We start from the raw sequence: 21,334 nt of genomic DNA on the forward strand, positions 1-21,334 counted from the left end.
CCTGTACCTATGATCTTGCCTGTCTGGTTGCCTCCAAACTTCACATTTCCTCCCTCTTTCATTGTTAGGCTGAGGAACATGGACTTGTCTCCTGTCATGTGTCTTGAGCAACCGCTGTCTAGGTACCATGATCTTTGCTTTGGCACTGCTCTTAGACATACCTCGTTTTCATCTTCTGAGTCTGAATCTGATCCAGCTTCTGAAGTTGCTGTTGCTACCAACCCAACAGCTACCTTTGTATCTTCATCAGCTTCCTCTTTATCAGATCCAGATTCACTACCCAAATCATCCCAGGTTGCCATTAAACTCTGCTTAATCTGCTTCTTGAATTTGCTTGGTTTGAATGTAGACCTCTTTGACTTGTCCTTTGACTTTTCTCTTTGAAGATCAGGGCATTCAGCAATGAAGTGTCCCGGCTTCTTACAGTTGAAGCATCCCTTCTGATCTTCTTTCCTTGAGCTTCTGGAGTTACCCCTTTTGGCGAGAAACTTTCTGTTCTTCTTGGCCAGATATTGAAGTCTGTTTGAGAGCATGGCCATTTCAGCAGCATCTGGTTCAGAATCTGAACTTGACTGTTCTTCCTCTTCAGATTCAACCACTTTGAGAGCTTTTGATGACTTGCCTTTGGATGGAAGAGCTATTGATTTACTCTTCTTAGTAGACTCATGTTCATTAAGACTTAACTCATGAACTTTGAGAGAACTAACAAGATCTTCGACACTTAAAGTGTTTAAATCTTTAGCTTCCTCAATGGCAGTCACCTTTGGTCTCCATCTGGCAGGTAAGCTTCTGAGTATCTTGCTTACATGATCAGAAGCAACATAGCTCTTCTTTAGAATCTGTAGCCCAGAAACTAAGGTTTGAAACCTTGAGTACATCTCCTCAATAGTTTCATCATCCTTCATCTTGAATAACTCATACTGATGTACAAGCAGGAGAGCCTTTGCTTCTTTGACCTTCTTGCTCTCTTCATAATTTGAACAGAGAGAAGCAAACATAGCTTTAGCAGTGGATTTGTCACTCATCTTCATGTATTCTGCTTTGGGTATGGCAGTGACAAGGGCTCCTCTGATAATATGATGCTTCTTGTAAAGTTTCCTCAGTTCTGGAGTATGTTTCTTTCTATCCACAGCAGCTCCTTCTTCATCAAGGACTAAATCACCAACACCATCTTCCAGAATATCCCATAATTCTTCATCTAGGCTCATGATGTAACTGTAAAAGTTGGTCTTCCACCAAGAGAATTCTTCAGCATCTCCATTGAATTTTGGAATCTGTCCAACACTGGATTTCTTACTATCACTATAATCATGTGAGACATTTTTATAGCTAGTATCACTAGAACCAGTAGGAGGAGGAGTAGACATGTTTTTCTCAGATCTTTGACTGTTGCACGGTTAAGTGTTACACAACAGACCAAGGCTCTAGATACCAATTGAAGGTGAGAAAAACACAAGAAGGGGGGTTGAATTGTGTTTTGAAAAATTCTTCAATTCTCCTAAAACTGAACACACTGATCAGAAGCTAAGTGAGACAGCTTCTGAAGTGATGATCAGAATCTAAATGCAGCGGAATAAAACAGAAAGAGAGAAGAAGAACGACACAAAGCAATTATACTGGTTCCTTCCACAATCCGGAAGTAGTCCAGTCCCCCTTGCACTTCCAAGGAGATTTCACTAAGAGTAATATCTGATTACAATTGCTCAAGCACACAAGCAAGAGACTTCCTTTGCTCAAGCACACAAGCTAGAGACTTCCTTTGCTCAAGAACACAATCAAGAGACTTCCTGCTCAAGCACAACTGCAAGAGACTTCCTAACTAAACAAAATTACACAGAAAATTGTTTAAGGTTGAACACTTGATATACAATCAGAGGTGCTCACAATATAAATCAGATACAAACTCAATGGACTTAAGAATTTCTAAGATATGACTCTGAGACACAGAAATTCTAAGTGAATGCAGAACAATTTCAGCAGAGGTTTGACACTTGTAAAAATGTTGTGAGTCTTTCGTTCAGCGTTCTTGCATTACCAAAACTCTAAGTCTTCACTCCTTTATATAGAGGTGTGAAAGAGACGTTGTGAAATTGTCAGCACACCAAAGAGTCGTTGTTGAAGCTTGATCTTTCACCAATGATATTTTGCCTGATTTGGTTGTTGTCCTATGAAGAACAAATTTGAAATCCATTCCTTATCCAAAGGAACATCTTTGCAGGCGAAGCCGTATTCTGAAGCTGTTTTCTTGTCTTGTAGCGTGGACACAAAACAGAGTAGTGGAGAAGGTGGTTGTACAGTTCGTACAGAGGTACAATGTCAACGCTTTCGTCCAAAATTGCAAGCACATGCCTTCAAACACCTTTGAAGTGACCGTTGCAATGTTCCACTAGTTTTCTGCTATGTTTTCGAATCCAATAGACAGCTTTTGCAATGTAGATTCTTCAATCTTTGAATCTTTTGCAAATCCAGTTGATCTTCAGCTTCTGGTGAAATGACTTCTGATGAGGCAGCTTCTGATGATGCAGCTTCTGCAGGTGCAGCTTCTGATGATGCAGCTTCTGATGATGCAGCTTCTGATAATGTGGCTTCTGGACCTCTTGTCTTCAGGAGCACTATTCTTCAGGTGCACTATTTCTTCAGGAGCGCTTTTACTTTCAGGAGCGTATTGCCTTCAGAATCATCTAAGCTTCATTTTCTTTTGCTCTTTATTTGCTCATTCAGAACCAATTAATGATGTAACTTTTTAACTGTGGTCATGTACACTTGAACAAATATTAGCTAGTCCAATTTACAATTTTTAATACCTTGTTATCATCAAAACTCTTTGGGGTTCATTGTTAAACATATTTTGTTCCAACATAATTAACTTGTAGTAGTTGTTGCCTTTTGGCTGTGGCTTTGAATTTTTCATTTTTTGATAGAAAGCTGTGGCTTTGATTGATTTTGTGAATGGCACTACCAACTTACAAAGTACTACGATTATGAAGCTGCTATCTGACACAGTGTCATAATGAGAATTAATTTCTGAGAATATACTGTGCCGCAGCAGATGCTGGAATTCAGTATTTTTCTGAAACAATTATATCTGGTGATGATATATTGATAATTATAGTTCTCTTCTCATATTAAATGTGTTGTTTTAGGTTAGGTACACTTAAATTTCATCTTCTACTAATTTTTTTTTGGGTTACGAGAATTAATAAATTACTTAGACCATCCATAATGGTGGGTTTTTCATCTATTTAGCACCATATTAAATAGGCACCCCTCATTGTGGAGTATAATATATACTCCCTCCGGTATACGTAGAGTATCAAATGCATACTCCATCCGGTCCTTATTACAAGCAACAATTGACTTTTTAGGTTCATTGGATAATTAATGTATCTCATTATAAATATAGACTAGATATATCACTTACACAATAAACCTAAAAATTTAATTGTTGATTATAATAAGGACCGGAGGGAGTAGGTGGCTATGGAGAAGGTTGGCTATGGAAGCACCCTCTCTCTCTTTATTTTTCATGGATCCTAATAAATCTTAATAAAATAAATAAATTTTGTTGAAATTTAATGATATAAAATTATTTGTAGGACCTATTTAATAATTTCTTTTGAGGTGCTGGGTTGGAGAAAATTGGTGTTTATTAAGTATTACCGTAAAATGAGTGATGTGGACATATAAAATTAATTTAAACACCCGGTTTAAGGTGCTCTGTTGTAGATGGTCTTAGGTGGATATATATATATATATATATATATATATATATATAGAGGACATATATTATGAGAATGATATTTTTTTTTGAGAATGTGAGAATGAATTTTCAACCTTTAGATTAAGATTTAATGGCTGAGATTAAAATGCTCAATTAAAACAAGAGGTGTGCCTCTCCATTTCCAATAACACGCGCACTCTTCTTCTTCCACGTATTTGCAGGCTGCAACCTTCTAACCTAACAACCTCCTTCTTCCATGAGACCATGAGCAACAAATTGCTTCTCTTATTTTTATTTTTCTTGTGACAGATAATTAGATTTCTTTTTCCCTTACGGCCTTACCCTGTTTGTTTTTGTGGTTATCGATTTTTTTGTTTCTATTTTTCTCTGTTCCAACCTTCTTCTTTGTGATCTGACTCTACTTGCGTTTTGAATCTCATCCATAACATCTTCTTCAAAATAAAAAACAGGATTGCAAAGCACTACCTAATCTACACCTGGACATGTAATTAGGGAATCAAAATTAGGTCTTTGATTCAATTACAAGTCTAATGATTGATAGTTACAAATAATAATGGCTCGTACCCTTTCTTTACATTTTTCCAGAAGAAAAAAAATGTTTTACTTCCATGAATAGGCATGAAGCTCAATAGAAGAAAGAGAGAGAAAGTTAATACTGTGCGTGTGGTTTTAATTGTGCATTTTAATCAAAGCCATTAAATCTTAATCTAAAGGTTGAAAATTCATTCTCACATTCTCACATAAAAATATCATTCTCATAATATATGTCCTCTATATATATATATATATATATATATATATATATATATATATATATATATATATATATATATATATATATATATATTTGTGTGGCAAAGTAGAAGTTATTATTATACTTAAATTTGCTGGCATTAGTAAATGGTAATAAGGGGAAATTAATTTCACTATTGGTTACAGGAAGAAGATGATTTGATGATCAGAAGATTTCTACGTGCTCGTGATTTAGATGTAGAGAAGGCTTCAGCAATGTTCCTCAAGTACTTGAAATGGAGACATTCATTTGTTCCAAATGGTTCCATATCTCTATCACAGGTTCCTAATCAAATTGCACAAGACAAGGCCTTCGCCCAAGGACATGACAAGATTGGTCGACCAATACTTCTTGTCTTTGGTGGAAGACATTTTCAAAAGAAGGATGGTCTAGATGAATTCAAACGTATGTTTTTACTTATTAAGCACATAAACATTGAAGATATTTCCTATCCCTATATCTAGTTAACATTAAATTTAATTCACATGCCAACAGAAGTTAGCACAATTGGTTAAGAATATGTACTTGGACTTCCAATGCCCTGTGAATCCCCCATAATGGCTAAAATCTCTCAGCATTTCTGCTCGAGGAGATCCCTTGGCATTAAGAGACTAGTTGAGTAGTTGCAATTGAGTGAAGTTGCTTGTAATTTGAATTTGTGCAATAATCATTTGGATTAGATCTCTATTTGAGTATTAGAGGGTTAGTATACCATTGGTGCCCCACTCGGGTGCTCCCTTCGCTACCATTTACTTTTTTTTAACATAAACAAATTTAACTCATTTCATCAAATGATCAACCGATCGAAACGAAGGATTATGAAGTGAATAAAAAGATTATTGATTATTGAAAAGAAAATAATGTAATGTTTAATTCCTGGTGCTAGTGTGTAATATTGGTTTGTGGTAAGCTTAGATATGATTATTTGTTTCCACTCATTAACAATTTTCTCAATGACAAGCAATTTTCTTTGTGATACAGGGTTTGCAGTTTATATTCTTGATAAACTATGTGCAAGGTAATTAATTCCTTATTCCAGTACTATAAAACTGTGAAATCAATTAGAATATTGATTAGTAACATATCATTTGATGTATCAGCATGCCACCTGGGGAAGAAAAATTTGTTGGTATAGCAGAACTCAAAGGATGGGGTTACTCAAATAGCGATTTGCGTGGATACATTGGTGCCCTCTCCATTTTGCAGGTATATCGTTATAGCATTATGTTTGTGTGTGAATTGTGAAGTAGTTGGAAGCTTAGCACTCAGGGATTATGATTGTTAATTTCTTGGATGCAGGATTACTACCCTGAAAGATTGGGGAAGTTGTTTATTCTCCACGCACCGTACATTTTTATGAAAGTGTGGAAAATAGTTTACCCGTTCATTGACAACAAAACTAAGAAGAAGGTGATGTTTTAAATAAATTATATATATATATCTCATTGCATGGTATTGCTACATATTAGTTTGTTTGAGATGTTGATGGAAAATACTTAAAAAGTTGAGTTCGATCTCCTTGCAGATAGTATTTGTGGAAAACAATAAGCTGAAATCAACACTTTTAGAAGATATAGACGAAAGTCAACTTCCGGAGATATACGGTGGCAAACTGCAATTAGTCCCCATCCAGGATAGCTATTAAACTAATCAGCACTGGCAAATTAAGGAGACTACAAAAATAATTTGAAATTTTGTTTTTGTTTGCATTTCCTTGACTATTTTCGTTTAAGTAAATAAAAAGATAGGAGTTCTATTAGACTGATAGTTCAGTGGTATTTCCATATTAACCATTGATGTTGATCAGTCATGGAATTCATCTTTGCAATCTCAGTCGATACATTTATCTTACATATGATGAGAATAAAATAGTCAAGTTCATTACTAGTTGTTCTTAATTTCTACTTTCTGTGCTACTTGTTACAATGAGTTTCTTGGGTGTATATAAGCTAGAATCGAATGATGTTTGTAGCTTTCCCTTGATTTCTAATTTCTTGTAGGCTATATTCACAGTTATGAATGATGTGTGACTGAGTGCGGTCTCTAAGCACTAGTAGCAAGAAGTTGTGAGAAAATCACTTGTGTTTTGAGTCCATTAGTAATTTAATTGGCTCAAAAAGCACCAGTTGCGAGAAAATTGCTTAGACGCAACAGCTCCTTCTCTTTTGGTGGTGGTTGGGGTTTGAACCTCGGACCTTGCATATATTATGCATTGTCTCTAATATCACAATACTCTATTTGATGGGACTCATTCTTGAATAAAATTTATATAGAATTTTATTCAACGATAAAAAAGTATTCAGTTATATTGGATTTCCAGGTTCAGTGTAGACTGTAGGACTAGAAATTTTGCCCCCTCAGCTACACAGGAAAATAGAATCTTCAATTTGTACAATAACTTTTTTCAGACCTAACTACCCAGAAAAACCAAAAAGAAAGAACACAAGAAAATAAAACTCCAACCAGAAGGCTTGAACGGACAGACCTGAAGATAAAGCAGCTGACAGATGAACCTCTCTTGAACCTTTAATTGGCATTTAGCACAAAGCATGAGTTCTCAGCCCTTTGGCCGAATTTATCGATTTAAGAAATATTAAAAATGAAAAGGGCCTTGAACTTGCACATTGATCAATGAATAGGACATTTTGAATATGTAAGATCTTTACATGACTAGAGATTTGGTTGGATATTTCTGCTCCGCATATACGCTAAAAATTGAGTAGGTAATTCTGCTAGAAGTGCTTGAACTACTGAAATTTCACCACCTGCAATAGGAAGAAGTTTACAAGAGATTGATAAGTTCAAGGTCATTTGATAAAGTCATAATTTGCAAACTGGTTACCTACTTTGAACATCCCGAAATGGAACAAACTGTACTATATCACGTGAAGCAACACGTCCAGATGAACTTTCAAGCCTATCTCCTTTGTCTGCATCCAAGATCTGCGACATTGAACATAAAAACTACATAAGCCCTGAGGTGACATTACATACCACTCATCACAGCTAAGCGCCTCAGGCCAACCAATTATAACTTTGAGTTAAGACTAAAGAGCATACACGTTGAATTAAATACCTCCATCTCTTTGAAATCAGCTCCTCCTACGCCAACGATAAGGATTGATAATGGTAGGTCCGATGCTTTAACAAGTGCATCTTTTGTTTCTTGGAGATCCGTCACAACTCCATCCTAGTAGGATACCAATTAGACATTAGCACTAGGAGTGGAAAACGCAAGAGGATGCAATTTTTTTGGAATTGTTTGGTGCGCAAGGCAAATATAAAGTTGTATGCATTGTTCTAACATGGATACATTAAAACCATAGTTGTCATTCCCATGTAAGCAGCACAAAGCGACCAACTCCAAAAATTCCCCATGCAGTATATTGAATAACATAATATTGTTCAATTTTATTAGACAAAAGTGAAGTTTATACAATATTTCTAAAACCCTCCATACACTTCTTATGATATCTTCTTTATGATAGTTATGATGATTATTGTATTTTGCACTATTATATTTTTCTGTTCCATATATTCACATAATAATTATTAGAGTAAATTACACTACCCTTATAACATCTAATTTTGAATCAGAAAAACATGTATAATAATTTATACAACAAAATAAATTTTGAAGATTCTCTCAAAAAAAAAAATAATAATTGAAGCCATACAATTTTCTTTAGAATATCTCAAGAGGAAAATCTTGTAAAAACATAAGAATACTTGAAACACTTCAAAGAAACTTCCTTCCACTTCGAATGAAACATAGAGTTTTTACAAAACAGTTGAAAGTGAAAGATACAATATGAAAACCCTAGCTCTAGAAACTGTGATCCAGCTCAGACTAACTATTGCACATACACAATTTATCAATCAAAACACACATAATCATAATAATAAGACAATTAGTAGCCTATTGAGATAATTGTTAGTAATGACTCGTAATCACAAATATAAATATTAAAAGCAAAAGATTTCATCAATTTTTGAAGATACAAAGAACTTTGATAATTTAAATCTATCTTCCGAATTTCCATTCAGCATTTTTACTATGGGAATGAAGATCAGGGTCATACCACTGAATAGCAACTCTACAGAAGTATCTTACATAAAACGCAAAGGTAAAAGACGCAACATCTTATTGTCCAAGAGCTTTATTGCGTTCAACAAAATAATTAGTGAACATGGGAACAAACTAGTAGTTAACATTACCAAAGGAAGACAACTACAAATAAGTGGGGAGATGAAGGAAGAAAATGCAACCACATTGGAAAAGCAACTAAAGGTTAGGTCAACAGTTTAAGGTTGAGTACGATTTAGTTGAAGTAATCCTAGGTTGCAAAATATATTGTATTTGGATGTAAGGGGGCTACTCAAAAGGTGTTGCCTTGCATGGCCTCTCATTGGTCCTTTTAGTTACTCTAAGATAAGTCTAAAAATCAACTTATATATTAATTGTTGTGTGTAGTGAACCGTATGGCAATAAAAGGAAATGGAAAAGAATATTAAGTTCTTATCCTAAATAAAATAGTCATGTAACAAAAGTGTGTAAAGTCATATTCCTTCTAATTCTACTTATATAATTTATGATCAGAATATGTATTCATATATGTATTCCTGGCAAACTACTACAGGCACATAACTAAATAATATTAATTATGTAATGACTAGTAGCTTTATTTTGGGATATTACAACCCTCCCCCGGGAGATGCTTAAATTACATTACTCTCCCCTGTTATGTCAAAATATACACTCCCCTCCCCTCTCATGCAAAAAATATTAGAAAAAATTACACTCCCCTCCCTTGAAAGAAGATTGAATTACACTCCCCTCCCCCTCTAATGTTAAAATCTACACTTCCCTCCCTTAATATATTTTTATTTATTTTTAATATTTTAGCAACAAAAATCTAATGCACACACGACATTGAAAAATTGTGTGAATCCATTTTATTATAATTAAAATTCAAATCATATTTTTCTCTATTTTTGATATACAATATCATTAACATATAGTTTTGAACATTATTATAAAATACGAAACAATAGAAAATAAATTTTAAAAAATCACTAAAACCATTAAAATATGGGTATTGAAAAATACATTTTACATTCTATATTCTAAATCAGTAATTTAATAATAAAATCAATTTTTTCTTATTATTGACATTGAAATTAAAAAGAAACAAATTGTTTTGTCTTGAATAGTGGATCAAAATTAGTAGATATCACAAAATATTTATTTATGTAAAAATGGATTAAAATGTAGTATATAAATAATTCTTAGGGGAGGGGATTGTAATCTAAGCATCTCTTAGGAGAGGGGAGTATAATTTATTTTAGGTTTTTATTTTCAAGGGATGAGAGTGTATATTATAACATAATAGGGGAGGGGAAGGGAGTGTAATTCAAGCTTCTCATGGGGGAGGGGAGTGTAATTTACTCTAATCATTATTCTTCAAAATTTACTATGGAATTGAAAATCAATTGTGAGATATGATCATATGAAGAGTAGGTTGATAATACAAGTATAATTTCAAAAGGATAAAAATCATCGTATAAATTAAATGAAGGGATTGTTCGGAAAAAGAACTTAAAATTCATTATATGGAGCCAGGAATCACCAATCCCACCTCTCCGGCGAAGGGATGATTTCTGGTTCTATGGAACAAGACAGAATAGAATCACCTTTCCATGCTTTTTCTTGCGAATAAGCAAAAATCATAAGAATGATTATGCCATGGAATTGACTCAATCTAAATGGAATTACCATTCCACGTCAATTATAACCAACATACTCTAACAGATAAATAAGCAACGATACAGAAAAAGTGCATATTCTAATTCTTACTGTGATTATCAACAGGACAAAGTATTTTCTTCCACCATTTGCTACAGATTGGCTGGCAATAATTGCAGCATTATTTATGACAGGTCCAAAAAGTGTTGGTCCTGCGAGAGAAACGTTAAGCAGAGCACTTGTGTATGCCATCATGATTCCTTGAATGCCTTCTACCTGCAAAAGACAGAAACATGTAATTATTAAATTATTTCAATATAGCAACAAAGGCAAGATCAGATTTAGCATTTTCACCTCACAGTAAGTATTGCTTCCATTCAAGTTGAAACAATGGGAGACAGGACCATCAATCGGTCGTGCTCCAAATCCCCACGTAGGAAATCGCTTGTCTGAATCATAAAACTGTAACACCTCTCCAACCTCAATAATTGCCTAAAAATATCCGTACAACATGGATCAGCAACAAATAAAGTAGTGGAGATTCAAATAAAAAATCATTTCTTACTCTTTGGTATGAATTTGGCCGTCCTGAAGGATCAATGTAATGCAAAGAATCTGGAAGGCGTGAATTGCCATTTGAAGCTGGTAAACAACACGAGGTTAACCCAATAAAATGTATAGCACCCTTGTCATCCAATACATAACCATCATGACAGATTGAAATGTAAACCATGTCTTATAAACTATAATGTTTATAAATTATATCATTTCATAATCCGGAGAGTGGGAGTTGGGGAAGTAAGGAAGGATAAGGTCAGCCCTATACCAGTGAACAGGGGTAAAAGGGCCCCCAGGAATGGCATTTTGAGGAACCCACAAATGCTCCCTTAAGGTAGACTGGACAAAACCTTACCCCACCCTGCCACGCACACTGGTGCAAACTGGAAACTACACACTAGAAAGGACCGAGAAGTATGAACATTTTACTAATAAGTTAAGAACCAGCTAACTAATAAATTGGATGATGGGGAAGCTGAAATGCTGAATAATAGTAAAAATTATATTGAACTTAAGATTTCCATACATAATTGTTATCCTCTTTAATAAATAAAAAATACCGTTACATCATAGTCCTACCATCAAAAGACTAATTTTGCAAAACTAATCCTATAATGCAAAAGGTTAATGAAAAAACTGAGAGAAAAAAAAAAGTCAAATATCTACATTAACTATGAAGAGTCAAAGAACAACAATCCTGTTAGTGCAATATTTCCAAAAAATTGAGTAAACGATTTCATTTCATATAAGTTTTCCAAGAGATAACAAAGCTAAAAATATTAGCTATGATGAGAATCATAATGATATAAACTAAAAAGGAAAAGCAAGAACAATATTGAAAAACACTAGAACTTCTTATGGATGATTCTAGTAGCAAGATTGAATATCCTACAATACATATTTAAATCTTATGGATTTAAATTAACTTCAATTTTACAAAAAGTATCCTAAACTTAAAAAGTTAAAACTCGTTTAATACAAATCCAAGATGAGAACAGATTATACAATTTTCATTGCTAATAACAGATCCAAATAACTAAAAACGAATTCGCCTATTACAAACATGACAATCATAGAATATAATTAGGTACAACAAACTTAAGGGTATATGGAGTACCTGTAAAATCAATGGCCACCATGAAGTTCAATTCAAATCCCCCAGCCAAGTAATCCAGGAAAGTATATTGAATACTTTCAGAAAATTTGTCCACAAATAGTCGGCTTTTTAATACCTTTGTCATAGTTAAATATTATTTTAGGGAAAGATAGAGGAATTCATGATTGAAATAAACATTTAATTTAATATAACAAAACCTTGGTCTGAGAATCATGACCCACGGCAGGAGACAAAAATAAATGTTCTCCTTGGCCACCAGAATAGAGCTTCTCCAGCTCCACCAGAGATGTCTGCAGTTTTCTGATAAAATAGGATAAACAACTCTGGTATTCATTTCAGCCAAGAAATAGATTTAAGGGACAAAAGGACAAACAGGCAGAAATTACCCCAACAAATCATGTTTTCCATTGCTATTGAAGTTGTAGCACTCTATTAACAAAGGATTTTCCTGTATGTAATGAAAATGAGATTAGCTTCAACTGCCGATATGTCTTCATCATAAAGTCCAAAAAATTACCCCAAACAAGAAGATAAAGTGATGAGATACAGTAAGGGAAAACTCCAAAGTTAGGGTAACAATAAATGCAGAAGACCCTCATTGTAACAGTAAGGTTCCTACACTGACTTAGCCGCTCATAGAAATAAGATCCCCTCACATGGTATCGCACACCAGCCACCCTCATGAAAACAAGATGCGCATGCTTTCAGTGGACTGTTGGCATGGTAATAATACCAACATTTTTTTTTAATAAGCCAAACTAGCCCGCCGAAATTGGCACCGGGGAGAAGCAAACCTGAGACCTTGAGAGGAGCACACTCCAAAGTCCCAAGCCAACACATTTTCATTATAAGTTTACACTAATCAGAACTCCATATTAGTGATAGCATGCATTGAAATGCAGTAAAAAATAGTTATTACTTAATAGATATAAAGCCAGTAAAAACCTCAAGCTAACTAAGCTATTAGGAGAGTTGGTTATCAAAGCCTCTATGACAAAGTGGTCTTTAGTTCAATCCTTTCAACCTCATAACTTAAATAAAAGTTGAATTCTGACATGAAGTAAAGAAATTTTAAGCACTGACCACCCTTTGAGACTTTGGGATCTTGCACAAAGACAAGGATATGCTAGATATAAAGCCATTCATAAATCCCTAATAGTTAAAAAAATTAGCATAGCTGGTTATTTATTTATTAACAATGAAAAAAAATCTAAATTATGTACACTTGTACCATTGAGGGCATATTTAGAAAACAAAAGAAATTTTATGGCTCTTCACTTCGTTAGGCAATCAAAACTAGACATGTCTATATAAAAATATGCTAGCTAAGCCAAATTTTTACATAAAATATGGCAGCTATAGTAAACAACATTATTATAAAAATAGGATTATTATTGCACTAACAATCTATTATGCTGGGAGTAGTATTGGGTTGTAGTAGCAATAAAACATTTGTACTAGACCTAACATATTATTAGGTTAGTGCTTTTACACAACTACATCAAGATTATTCAGAGTCCTATTAGTAACTAACTAACCTCTCTTCTCACCCATTTCCTAAAAATTAACATGGTATTCTGACCTCTGTCTATCTGTTAACAATGTTCGTAACCATTTTGGTTTAATAGTCTCCTTGTTTCCTCGTTATTGTCCAATTTATTCTTCAATCTCAACGGATTTCTCCTTCCCAGCTAAATGTTCTTCGTCTCTCAATTAGAAAACTCTAGATCAGATGCTACTATGGCTTAGCATGACTTTCACGCTTGCTAGTTCTTTGTCTCTCAGATTTGGCCAACTTTATACCGTTTCTAGGCCATCAAGTCTAGGTATGCTTAGTTGTAAATTGGGAGTGTATTACAGTATAGAATACTGTTATTTGTCTGGCTTTTACTAGACAAATACTTAAATAGAAATATTAGGTGAGTGTTTTTAGATCACATATGGTTGCAGTACTATTAGTAAACAATTCTCCCTCTTCTCTCTTCCATACTCCCTAAATTTCAACAAACAAAAATATCGTCGTGTGTAAGTTTTATTAATTTGATACTTCTTGGACCGCTATATCTCATTCTAAATCTAAACAGACAGGCACACTACAGGTTATTAATGTTGTTTGGAAAAGAATGTTTAAGATTTTAGTAAAATATATGCACATTTATAATAGACTATAAAATTGCTAACATTGTTGATTATTCAGCCAGTCGTTATAAATTATAATTGCACATTTGACTATCCAGAGGAGACAAATTCAAGTTTTATACCTTGCTTCCTACTTGTTGAACATTCAAAAACACTTGCTTCCATGTTGGATTGTGATCATTCTTAATAGCTTCTGTTTTGCAAATAGGAATATGGTCACCATTTTCCACAACTTTTGATACTAATAAAAAGGGATCCTTCAAGACAAACAAAAGCACATTATATATAACAATTGATGTTCCTTCATAAGGCTTAACAACAGCAATACTGATAATAAGTACATACACTCTTTGAGAATAGATCCCTATATTCCAAATCTGTACACCTGAGTATCATCTCTACTGTAGTCTTTGAGCCAACACATTCCTCAGCATACACTTTGAGCTTCCCACATTTTTGTGAGTTACCAGATCTGGTAGAATCTTGTCTGAGTAAATCTAATGTCAATGATCGATCACGCTTTGTAATTATCTGCACAGGCCAAATTGTTGTTGTTGATGGGTATTATACTATTATTGTTGGAATACTAATATATTTTCAGTAAAACATAGGGAATAATATTTTGAGTAAGCACTTCTTGGATTCAAAAACTTACAATATGCATTGTAGTTACCTAATATTCTAAAAACTGAAAAGTCGTACATTTTCAATCACCATTGACAGAGAAAAACAATAATAATGAATGGTCGTATAGATACAGCTCCATTGAGAGTGTAGTAAATTTTTATTTAGTTGTCTAATATCAGGTGCCAAAAAGGTGAACCGTCTCTAAATTACCTCAGATAATGCACAAGTTGCCTCACCAAGAAATTGTTGTTCTTCTAACTTAAGTATCTGCACAAGTTAACCAAATAGTTACAATTTGAACTTGTATACTCGTGCTTAATACACGTGTTATCATCTATCGAACAAGCGACAAGGTCCACATAGTAAATTAATATCTTGTCAACTAAACAACTTGGAAATGATTGTTGTACAACCTTACGAGAAGATTGTGCAGAATCTGAACCATTAGGAAATAAAATTTTAAGTGCAGTTGGGTTGTATCTAGTGAAGCACAAAAAAAAATAAGTGAAGAGAATGTGAGCAATCTGATTGTGTGAAAGTAACCAAAAAAATCATATTCTATGATTCATGTTGTTAAACATGCACACAATTTAATTTCTCTCCTAAAATGCTGCAACACTATAAACTTACACATTCATACAGAAAGGGTAGCACAACAGCATTTAGCATGTAAATTGTCCTCATTAAAAAAAATCTTGAACTAAAAAAGGTGAAATGTAAGAGTCTCTTGGGAAAAATAATGGAGCCGTAACCGACATGCAAAAACATAAATCGATCCATTAAAATAATTTTGAAATATAAACAGCCATGTGATAATATGATAGTATCAACATCTTTACATTTTTAGCATTCCATAAATTAATGCAATTATTTTTTAAACGAACGAAACTTGCAATGCAAAAGCTGCAAGCCCCTAACAGGTAATGATAAAAAGAAAAGTACAAGAGAGAGAGAGAGAGAGAGAGAGAGAGAGAGAGAGAGAGAGAGAGAGAGAGAGAGAGAGAGAGGAAAATGAATACAAGTAGATTACAAGATTCTTAAAATAAATGGGTTAGTCATCTTAGTAAATAGAAAAATTCTCAGAAACAGTAAGTAGTAGGCTATTTTCTTTTTCAATGAAGAAATATACATCAAAAACTTGGATTTGCAGAACATATTAAATTTTATACCTTCACGTCTGCGTTGTGAAACTGAGTATCAACATCATAAACATGAAACCTGTGATGAAAGAAATTTACAGAACAATTCCTGGTGAAACAACAAAACGCTTATATGTCTTGTTAGAAATAAAAACAATGTTTAAACTTACACTAAAACCTGAACAACCTCAAAATGATAAATGAGAGTTTGTTTAGTAATCCATGTCGGATTCAACGAATTCAAAACTACTTCCGTCCGGCCAAGTTCCTCAAGTGCTCCATTTTTTCCTTTTGCATAAAGAACCATTATTGGATCACTCTACAGCATTGAACAGTTACACGTTAACCATGCAACTGAATAATGAGAATTTAGCCATTAAAAGCATAACATTTCATTTAAAGGATGACAACCAGTATAAACAAATTACAAAGGGACAATTTACATCAGCCCCTGATCCATCTGTTGTGTTTGCTGAACTATGTTAACAAGGTCTAGTAGTTCAATATAATTTGACTTGCTACGATGATGTAAGGCTACTCCACAACCATATTTTCTTCTTACGTGGAAGAAAGGGGGAGTTTCAAAACTTATTGTGTTTAAGATAATATTTTCCAATTTTGTTAGCTGTAAATCTTTTTCTGAATAAAAAGATGGCGTATTTTTTGCTCCAAATTAATGAATTGGATCCGGATCGCCTACCTTTAAGGTGGTAAAAACAACATGTATTTATCTCTATCTCTCTCCTATTTTGCTCCCTCTCTGGTATTATCTATCATTTCTCTTTCATCTTTCTCTCATAAACTACACTAAAATACACTAAAGTCACATTGACTTTCCTGCGGCAAAGGTAGGCAATCTATTAACAAATTAATTGCATTGCATTATGGCCTGAATTTGCTTTTTTATCTGGATTTTCTGTGGTCCTCGCAGGCTAAACTTCTCTAATAATTCAGTTTCTCCTTAATTATTAGCAATAATAATATGAATAAAGCTATGTGAAGCACTAAACGATCTTGAGAATCATGAACGAAAGAGTTCAAACTTAAAACGACAAACCAACAAGAGCACATCTCGACCGCAGAATGTTCAAATTTCGCAACACCACAGTGCTATAGTTGCCATTTGACAACACTTTGTACTTACAATAGCAACTCATTAAAATTCCGCTACGCTATAGCACCAATATAGCTGCTATTTGACAATACTGGTTATGGACTGAATTTTCTTTATGATTTAGATTCTCTCTGATCCTCACAAGATGAGGATCAATCCCAAGTACAAATTTCTTTTTCAAGCACAAGAAATTTAAAAAAAAAAAATTTAAACGATCACGTTAGTAATTGTTAGTATTATGCTGAGAGTGAGATCAAGTCACTCCTCTCATCATCTCCAAGTCAACCTTATAGCCCCTGCAACATATATCAATTTCGGATCGTCTTATTACTCAAGTAACACTTCTACTCATATGAAAGCACTCCAATACTACATCACTACTTCACAGCTCATTCAGTTACAATTAGATCCTTCAGATATTTCTCTTTCAAAAATAAAATTTTGATAACACTTAAATGCTAGCTCAGTGGTCAGAGTTTAGCCTCGTAATCTCAAGGTACAGAGTTCATGATCTCCCCTTCCGATTTGTAGAAGTAAAATACTCATGAAGTAGTACTTAGGAGTTTGCTTCAACATTACGCTTTAATTTTCTTATCATATATCTTGATTAATTTAATGTACACAGGTTTCAATGCTACGATAAATTTATCCTTAATCATTATTAATTAACAATATCAATAATAAATAATAAGAATATATAGGGAGTAAACTAGCTATGAGAAGATTGATGAAAGAAAGAGTTAAGAGTACAAACCTTAGAGAGCACATCTCGATCACGCAAACCAGAAGCAGAAAACGACAACTGCGAATTAGAAGCGATTAATTATAGAAAATTGATTGAAGTAGTTTTGGTTTGTATTGTAGCGTAGATGGAAAAAGAAAGTGAGAACCTCGATCTGAGAGAAGAGACCTTGGTAGCCACGAGACTTGAAGAAGTTATCGACGGCGTCGTTGGAAGTGTTTCCCGGATTCAGTGGACCTCCGGCAGTTCCGCCGATTGCCGTACGGCCACCGGCGACATCGGAGCAGCAATTTCCCATAGCGTTGAAATGAAATGAAATGAGTCGGTGTAATTGAAATTGAAATGAAAAAGACTAAACACGACAACAAAATTGAATATCCTTTATTTATTTATCTATATGCTTCTTTTACAAGTTGCCAAATTTATTTACCTTTATTTTCTTGTTATTTTGTGGACGCTCTTTTTGCTTCTTTAAACAAACTACAGATATTAAAAAGGAGAAGTTGAAAGAAAGAGAAAAAGAAAAGAAAAAAAACGCGCTTTTCTTTTCAGAAATATTTTTGAACACTTTTGACAATTTTTTAAGTCAAAGGAAAAAAAAAAGTTGGACTTGATAGATTTTTATAACAACTCTTTGGTTATTAGATGTCTTAAACAAAAAAAAAAAGTATTAGATGTAGCAATTTATTAACGGTTTAATATTTATTAGCCAAATATTTAACGTGGCTTTAGAGTGTGTGATCGGTTGTCCCGTGAGCTTAGCTCAGTTCGTATGGATAATGAATAAAGGGTCTTGTTAACGAGTGCCCCCGGGGCACTCGTTAAACATTCTAAATTAGAAAATTACTCTCTCCGTTTCAAAATGAGTGTCGCTTTAGCCAATTGCACACAGATTAAGGAATGGAATAAAGTAGTCAAATGTCGTAGCAATTTTACCAAATTATCCTAATCAACTATTGGTTTGTTTTTCATGAAAGAAAAAATAATACTCTACTTTGGAAGTAGTGTAACATAGTATTAATTGAAGGGTACAATTGAAAAGAAAAAGTTATTATTGCATTGAAAACTGAAAGCGACATTCATTTTGAAACAAATTTTTTTGGCTAAAGGACACTCATTTTGAAACGGAGGGAGTATTTATTAAAAAAGTCAAATAGTTCAATTTCTAAAGCATTGATTACACAACTTTTCATAAAAAGTTACTACTTTAGACCCTTAAAGAGTACCCCGGAGGCACTCGTTAACAATTCCCATGAATAAAATATGTAAGGTCAGGGTTTAAACTCCGACCACCACCAAAAAAAGAGCGTGATCATTTTTTTTTGTTACATCGGTTGTTATAAAAAAACGTGAGAAACGATAAATATTAAAGGATGTGCTTAATCTGCTAAAATCAAACTATTAAACAACATAAAACAACACTTAACAAACTTTTATGACATTTAATAACTTTTTTGTCATATATTATTTCATAGACAAAATATTATTTTGGTATTTTAGACAACTTGTGTTTTTGACAAAAAGTTGTCTTTTTATAAGAGATAAAAATTTCAGTTTTTTTGTTCCATCTCTATTTTTAATCAATTGTTTAGATTTGTTAGAAATAAAATAAGAGCATTTATACATTCCGCACACAAAATCGGTTCCTCTTCATCTTGTACTCTTTTACCTTTGTTTAGAACATTTTGGTTAATTTATAAACTAACAAATCATTATCTACGTAGGTTATGCTTACATCAACATGATTGATGACCATGATTTATGGCAATCAAATGTGAGTTTCTTTATTTTATTTTTTATGTTTAACTCTAATTTGCTACTTTGGTTTCTATAGTAATCAATGGTTTGTTTTTGTTGCTTGAGACAATGTTATTTTGATACATAAAGAGGAATTTGGCATAGCATTTCTTATTAAGGTTGTGTTTGGTAACACAAAAAAGCTAGCTTATAGTTTGTTGGACTAATTTATAAGCTTGTTTTAATAGAATGTGATGTGTTTGGTAAAAAACTTTTTTCACTAGCTTTTAGTGTTTTTTAAAAAGTTAATTCAAGTAGCTTTTGAGCTTATAGCTTTTATCTTTTTACATTTTCTTCCATTTTTAACCTTTAACATTATTTTATTATTGTTTGTAAACAAAAAAACTGGCCACGTTAAAAAACAAGCTACCCACGATATTGATTTTATGTTTGAAACGGTTTCTGTTAAATTCCTATTACTTATTTAGCTTTATTTTCTTTTTCTTTTCGCATATGTACCATATTAAATAAAACATATAATTTTCATAAAAATTGAAAGATATGATTATGAAGTTGAGCAAATTTAGTTAAAAAAAATATCTCAATGAAGTTCATATTTCATATTTATAATTTTCAAGGGGAAAAATACATAAATATATTAGTTAAAAATGTTTAAACATTTTTTTAGGTGAAAAATGTTTATGCATATAACTTATATAAATTAAACATACATGTACTTTTATGTCATTTCATATTTATTAATTACATAAAAAGCTAGTTTTACCAAACACTTTAATTTCAATCAGCTAACTTTTCAGCTATAAGCTTTCAGCTATCCGTCATCAGCTATAAGCTAGCTTTTCAGTTATCAGCTATCAGCTAACTTATAGCTTAATTTTACCAAACACACCCTAAGAGGAGGATTGGGTATCTCAACTGTTTTAAGCTATAATATTATAAAAAATGAGGAGTTAAAAAAAACATTTAATAACTAACTAACATTTGTCATTAAAAAAATATTTTTAGTTAATATACTTTTTTTTAGTTGTAGTTAATGTTTAGATGCACCGTTTGTTATTATAAAATCGCGGCGCATTCTCACGGGTGACCAAAAACTTACATATTTAGCTTCATAAATATCACATAGATTTTTTGTTAAAAAATAAAATAAAATATATCACATAGATTGGGACGTGAAATTTGACATGCCATGATCCAAACAGTAATACTGTTTGGTCCAGTCGGGTAAACGAGCCAAAGACGAAGTGGTTGCATGTTACATACATTCGGATCTAGCTTAGCATTTGAAGGTTTGTTCTGTCTTATAGCAAAATTGAATTTAGAAGACAAATCAGATAAAAGTTTGCAGTTAGAATTTGCGTTACAATCTTTATCTTCATCAATCATCTTAAAATGAAGGGGAATTGAAGATTGTTAAGAGTCCCACATCGGTTAGGAGATGACCTGACTATGTGTTTATAAGTGGGAGCAATCCTCACCTCACAAGTCGATTTTGTGGGGTTGTGTTAGGCCCAACCACGATTTCTAAGATGGTATCAGAGTCTCTCCAAGATCCAGTGGGTCACCTGCTATCATGTTTCTGCTATCGGGCCACCCACCATTTATGTCCGCGAACCAAGCCCAATAGTGCTGGTCATGAGGGGGTGTGTTAAGAGTCTCACATCGGTTAGGAGATGGCCTGACTACGTGTTTATAAGTGGGGGCAATCCTCACCTCACAAGCCGGTTTTGTGGGGTTGTGTTAGGCCCAACCACGATTTCGAAGATGGTATCAGAGCCTGTCCAAGATCCAGTGGGCCACCTGCTATCAGGTTTCGGGCCACCTGCTATCAGGTTGTCGCTATCGGACTACCCATATCG

General features: G+C 33.5%; 2 protein-coding genes across 2 annotated transcripts in view; one reads left to right on the forward strand and one right to left on the reverse strand.

Moving 5' to 3' along the window:
- The window catches only part of LOC146934038 (uncharacterized), a 28,145-nt gene extending 21,723 nt beyond the window's left edge, over positions 1–6,422 (forward strand). The window contains exons 2-6 of the mRNA XM_085705872.1: positions 4,682–4,940; positions 5,517–5,553; positions 5,636–5,741; positions 5,835–5,945; positions 6,061–6,422. Coding sequence (XP_085561998.1) covers positions 4,682–4,940; positions 5,517–5,553; positions 5,636–5,741; positions 5,835–5,945; positions 6,061–6,180 — 633 coding nt within the window. The 3' untranslated portion in view covers positions 6,181–6,422. The remainder of the gene's footprint in view (positions 1–4,681; positions 4,941–5,516; positions 5,554–5,635; positions 5,742–5,834; positions 5,946–6,060) is intronic.
- Positions 6,423–6,789: 367 nt separating this feature from the next.
- Positions 6,790–18,077, reverse strand: LOC146934039 (protein BONZAI 1-like). Its single transcript, XM_085705870.1, has 16 exons — positions 17,866–18,077; positions 17,730–17,777; positions 16,032–16,180; positions 15,892–15,940; positions 14,933–14,989; positions 14,441–14,626; positions 14,218–14,352; positions 12,343–12,404; positions 12,154–12,256; positions 11,957–12,071; positions 10,847–10,923; positions 10,636–10,773; positions 10,393–10,557; positions 7,612–7,725; positions 7,382–7,478; positions 6,790–7,300 (listed from the first exon to the last, which is right to left on the reverse strand). The coding sequence occupies exons 1-16, from the start codon at positions 18,013–18,015 to the stop codon at positions 7,206–7,208; spliced, it is 1,740 nt and encodes a 579-aa protein (XP_085561996.1). The 5' UTR covers positions 18,016–18,077; the 3' UTR covers positions 6,790–7,205.
- Between the last annotated feature and the right edge of the window lie 3,257 nt (positions 18,078–21,334).

Source organism: Medicago sativa, chromosome 4, assembly GCF_051527215.1.
Source record: "Medicago sativa cultivar Bolivia chromosome 4, Bolivia_mono, whole genome shotgun sequence".
NCBI classification, from domain to species: domain Eukaryota; kingdom Viridiplantae; phylum Streptophyta; class Magnoliopsida; order Fabales; family Fabaceae; genus Medicago; species Medicago sativa.

Bases quoted from the DNA above. Each gene is read 5' to 3' on its own strand.
- LOC146934039 (XM_085705870.1), bottom strand. From the start codon at position 18,015: ATGGGAAATTGCTGCTCCGATGTCGCCGGTGGCCGTACGGCAATCGGC. The intron at 16,181-17,729 runs GTTTGTACTCTT...TCAATGCTGTAG, and splicing joins ATCGAGATGTGCTCTCTAAG to AGTGATCCAATAATGGTTCT. The intron at 10,924-11,956 runs GTACTCCATATA...GTTGTTTACCAG, and splicing joins GGTGGCCATTGATTTTACAG to CTTCAAATGGCAATTCACGC.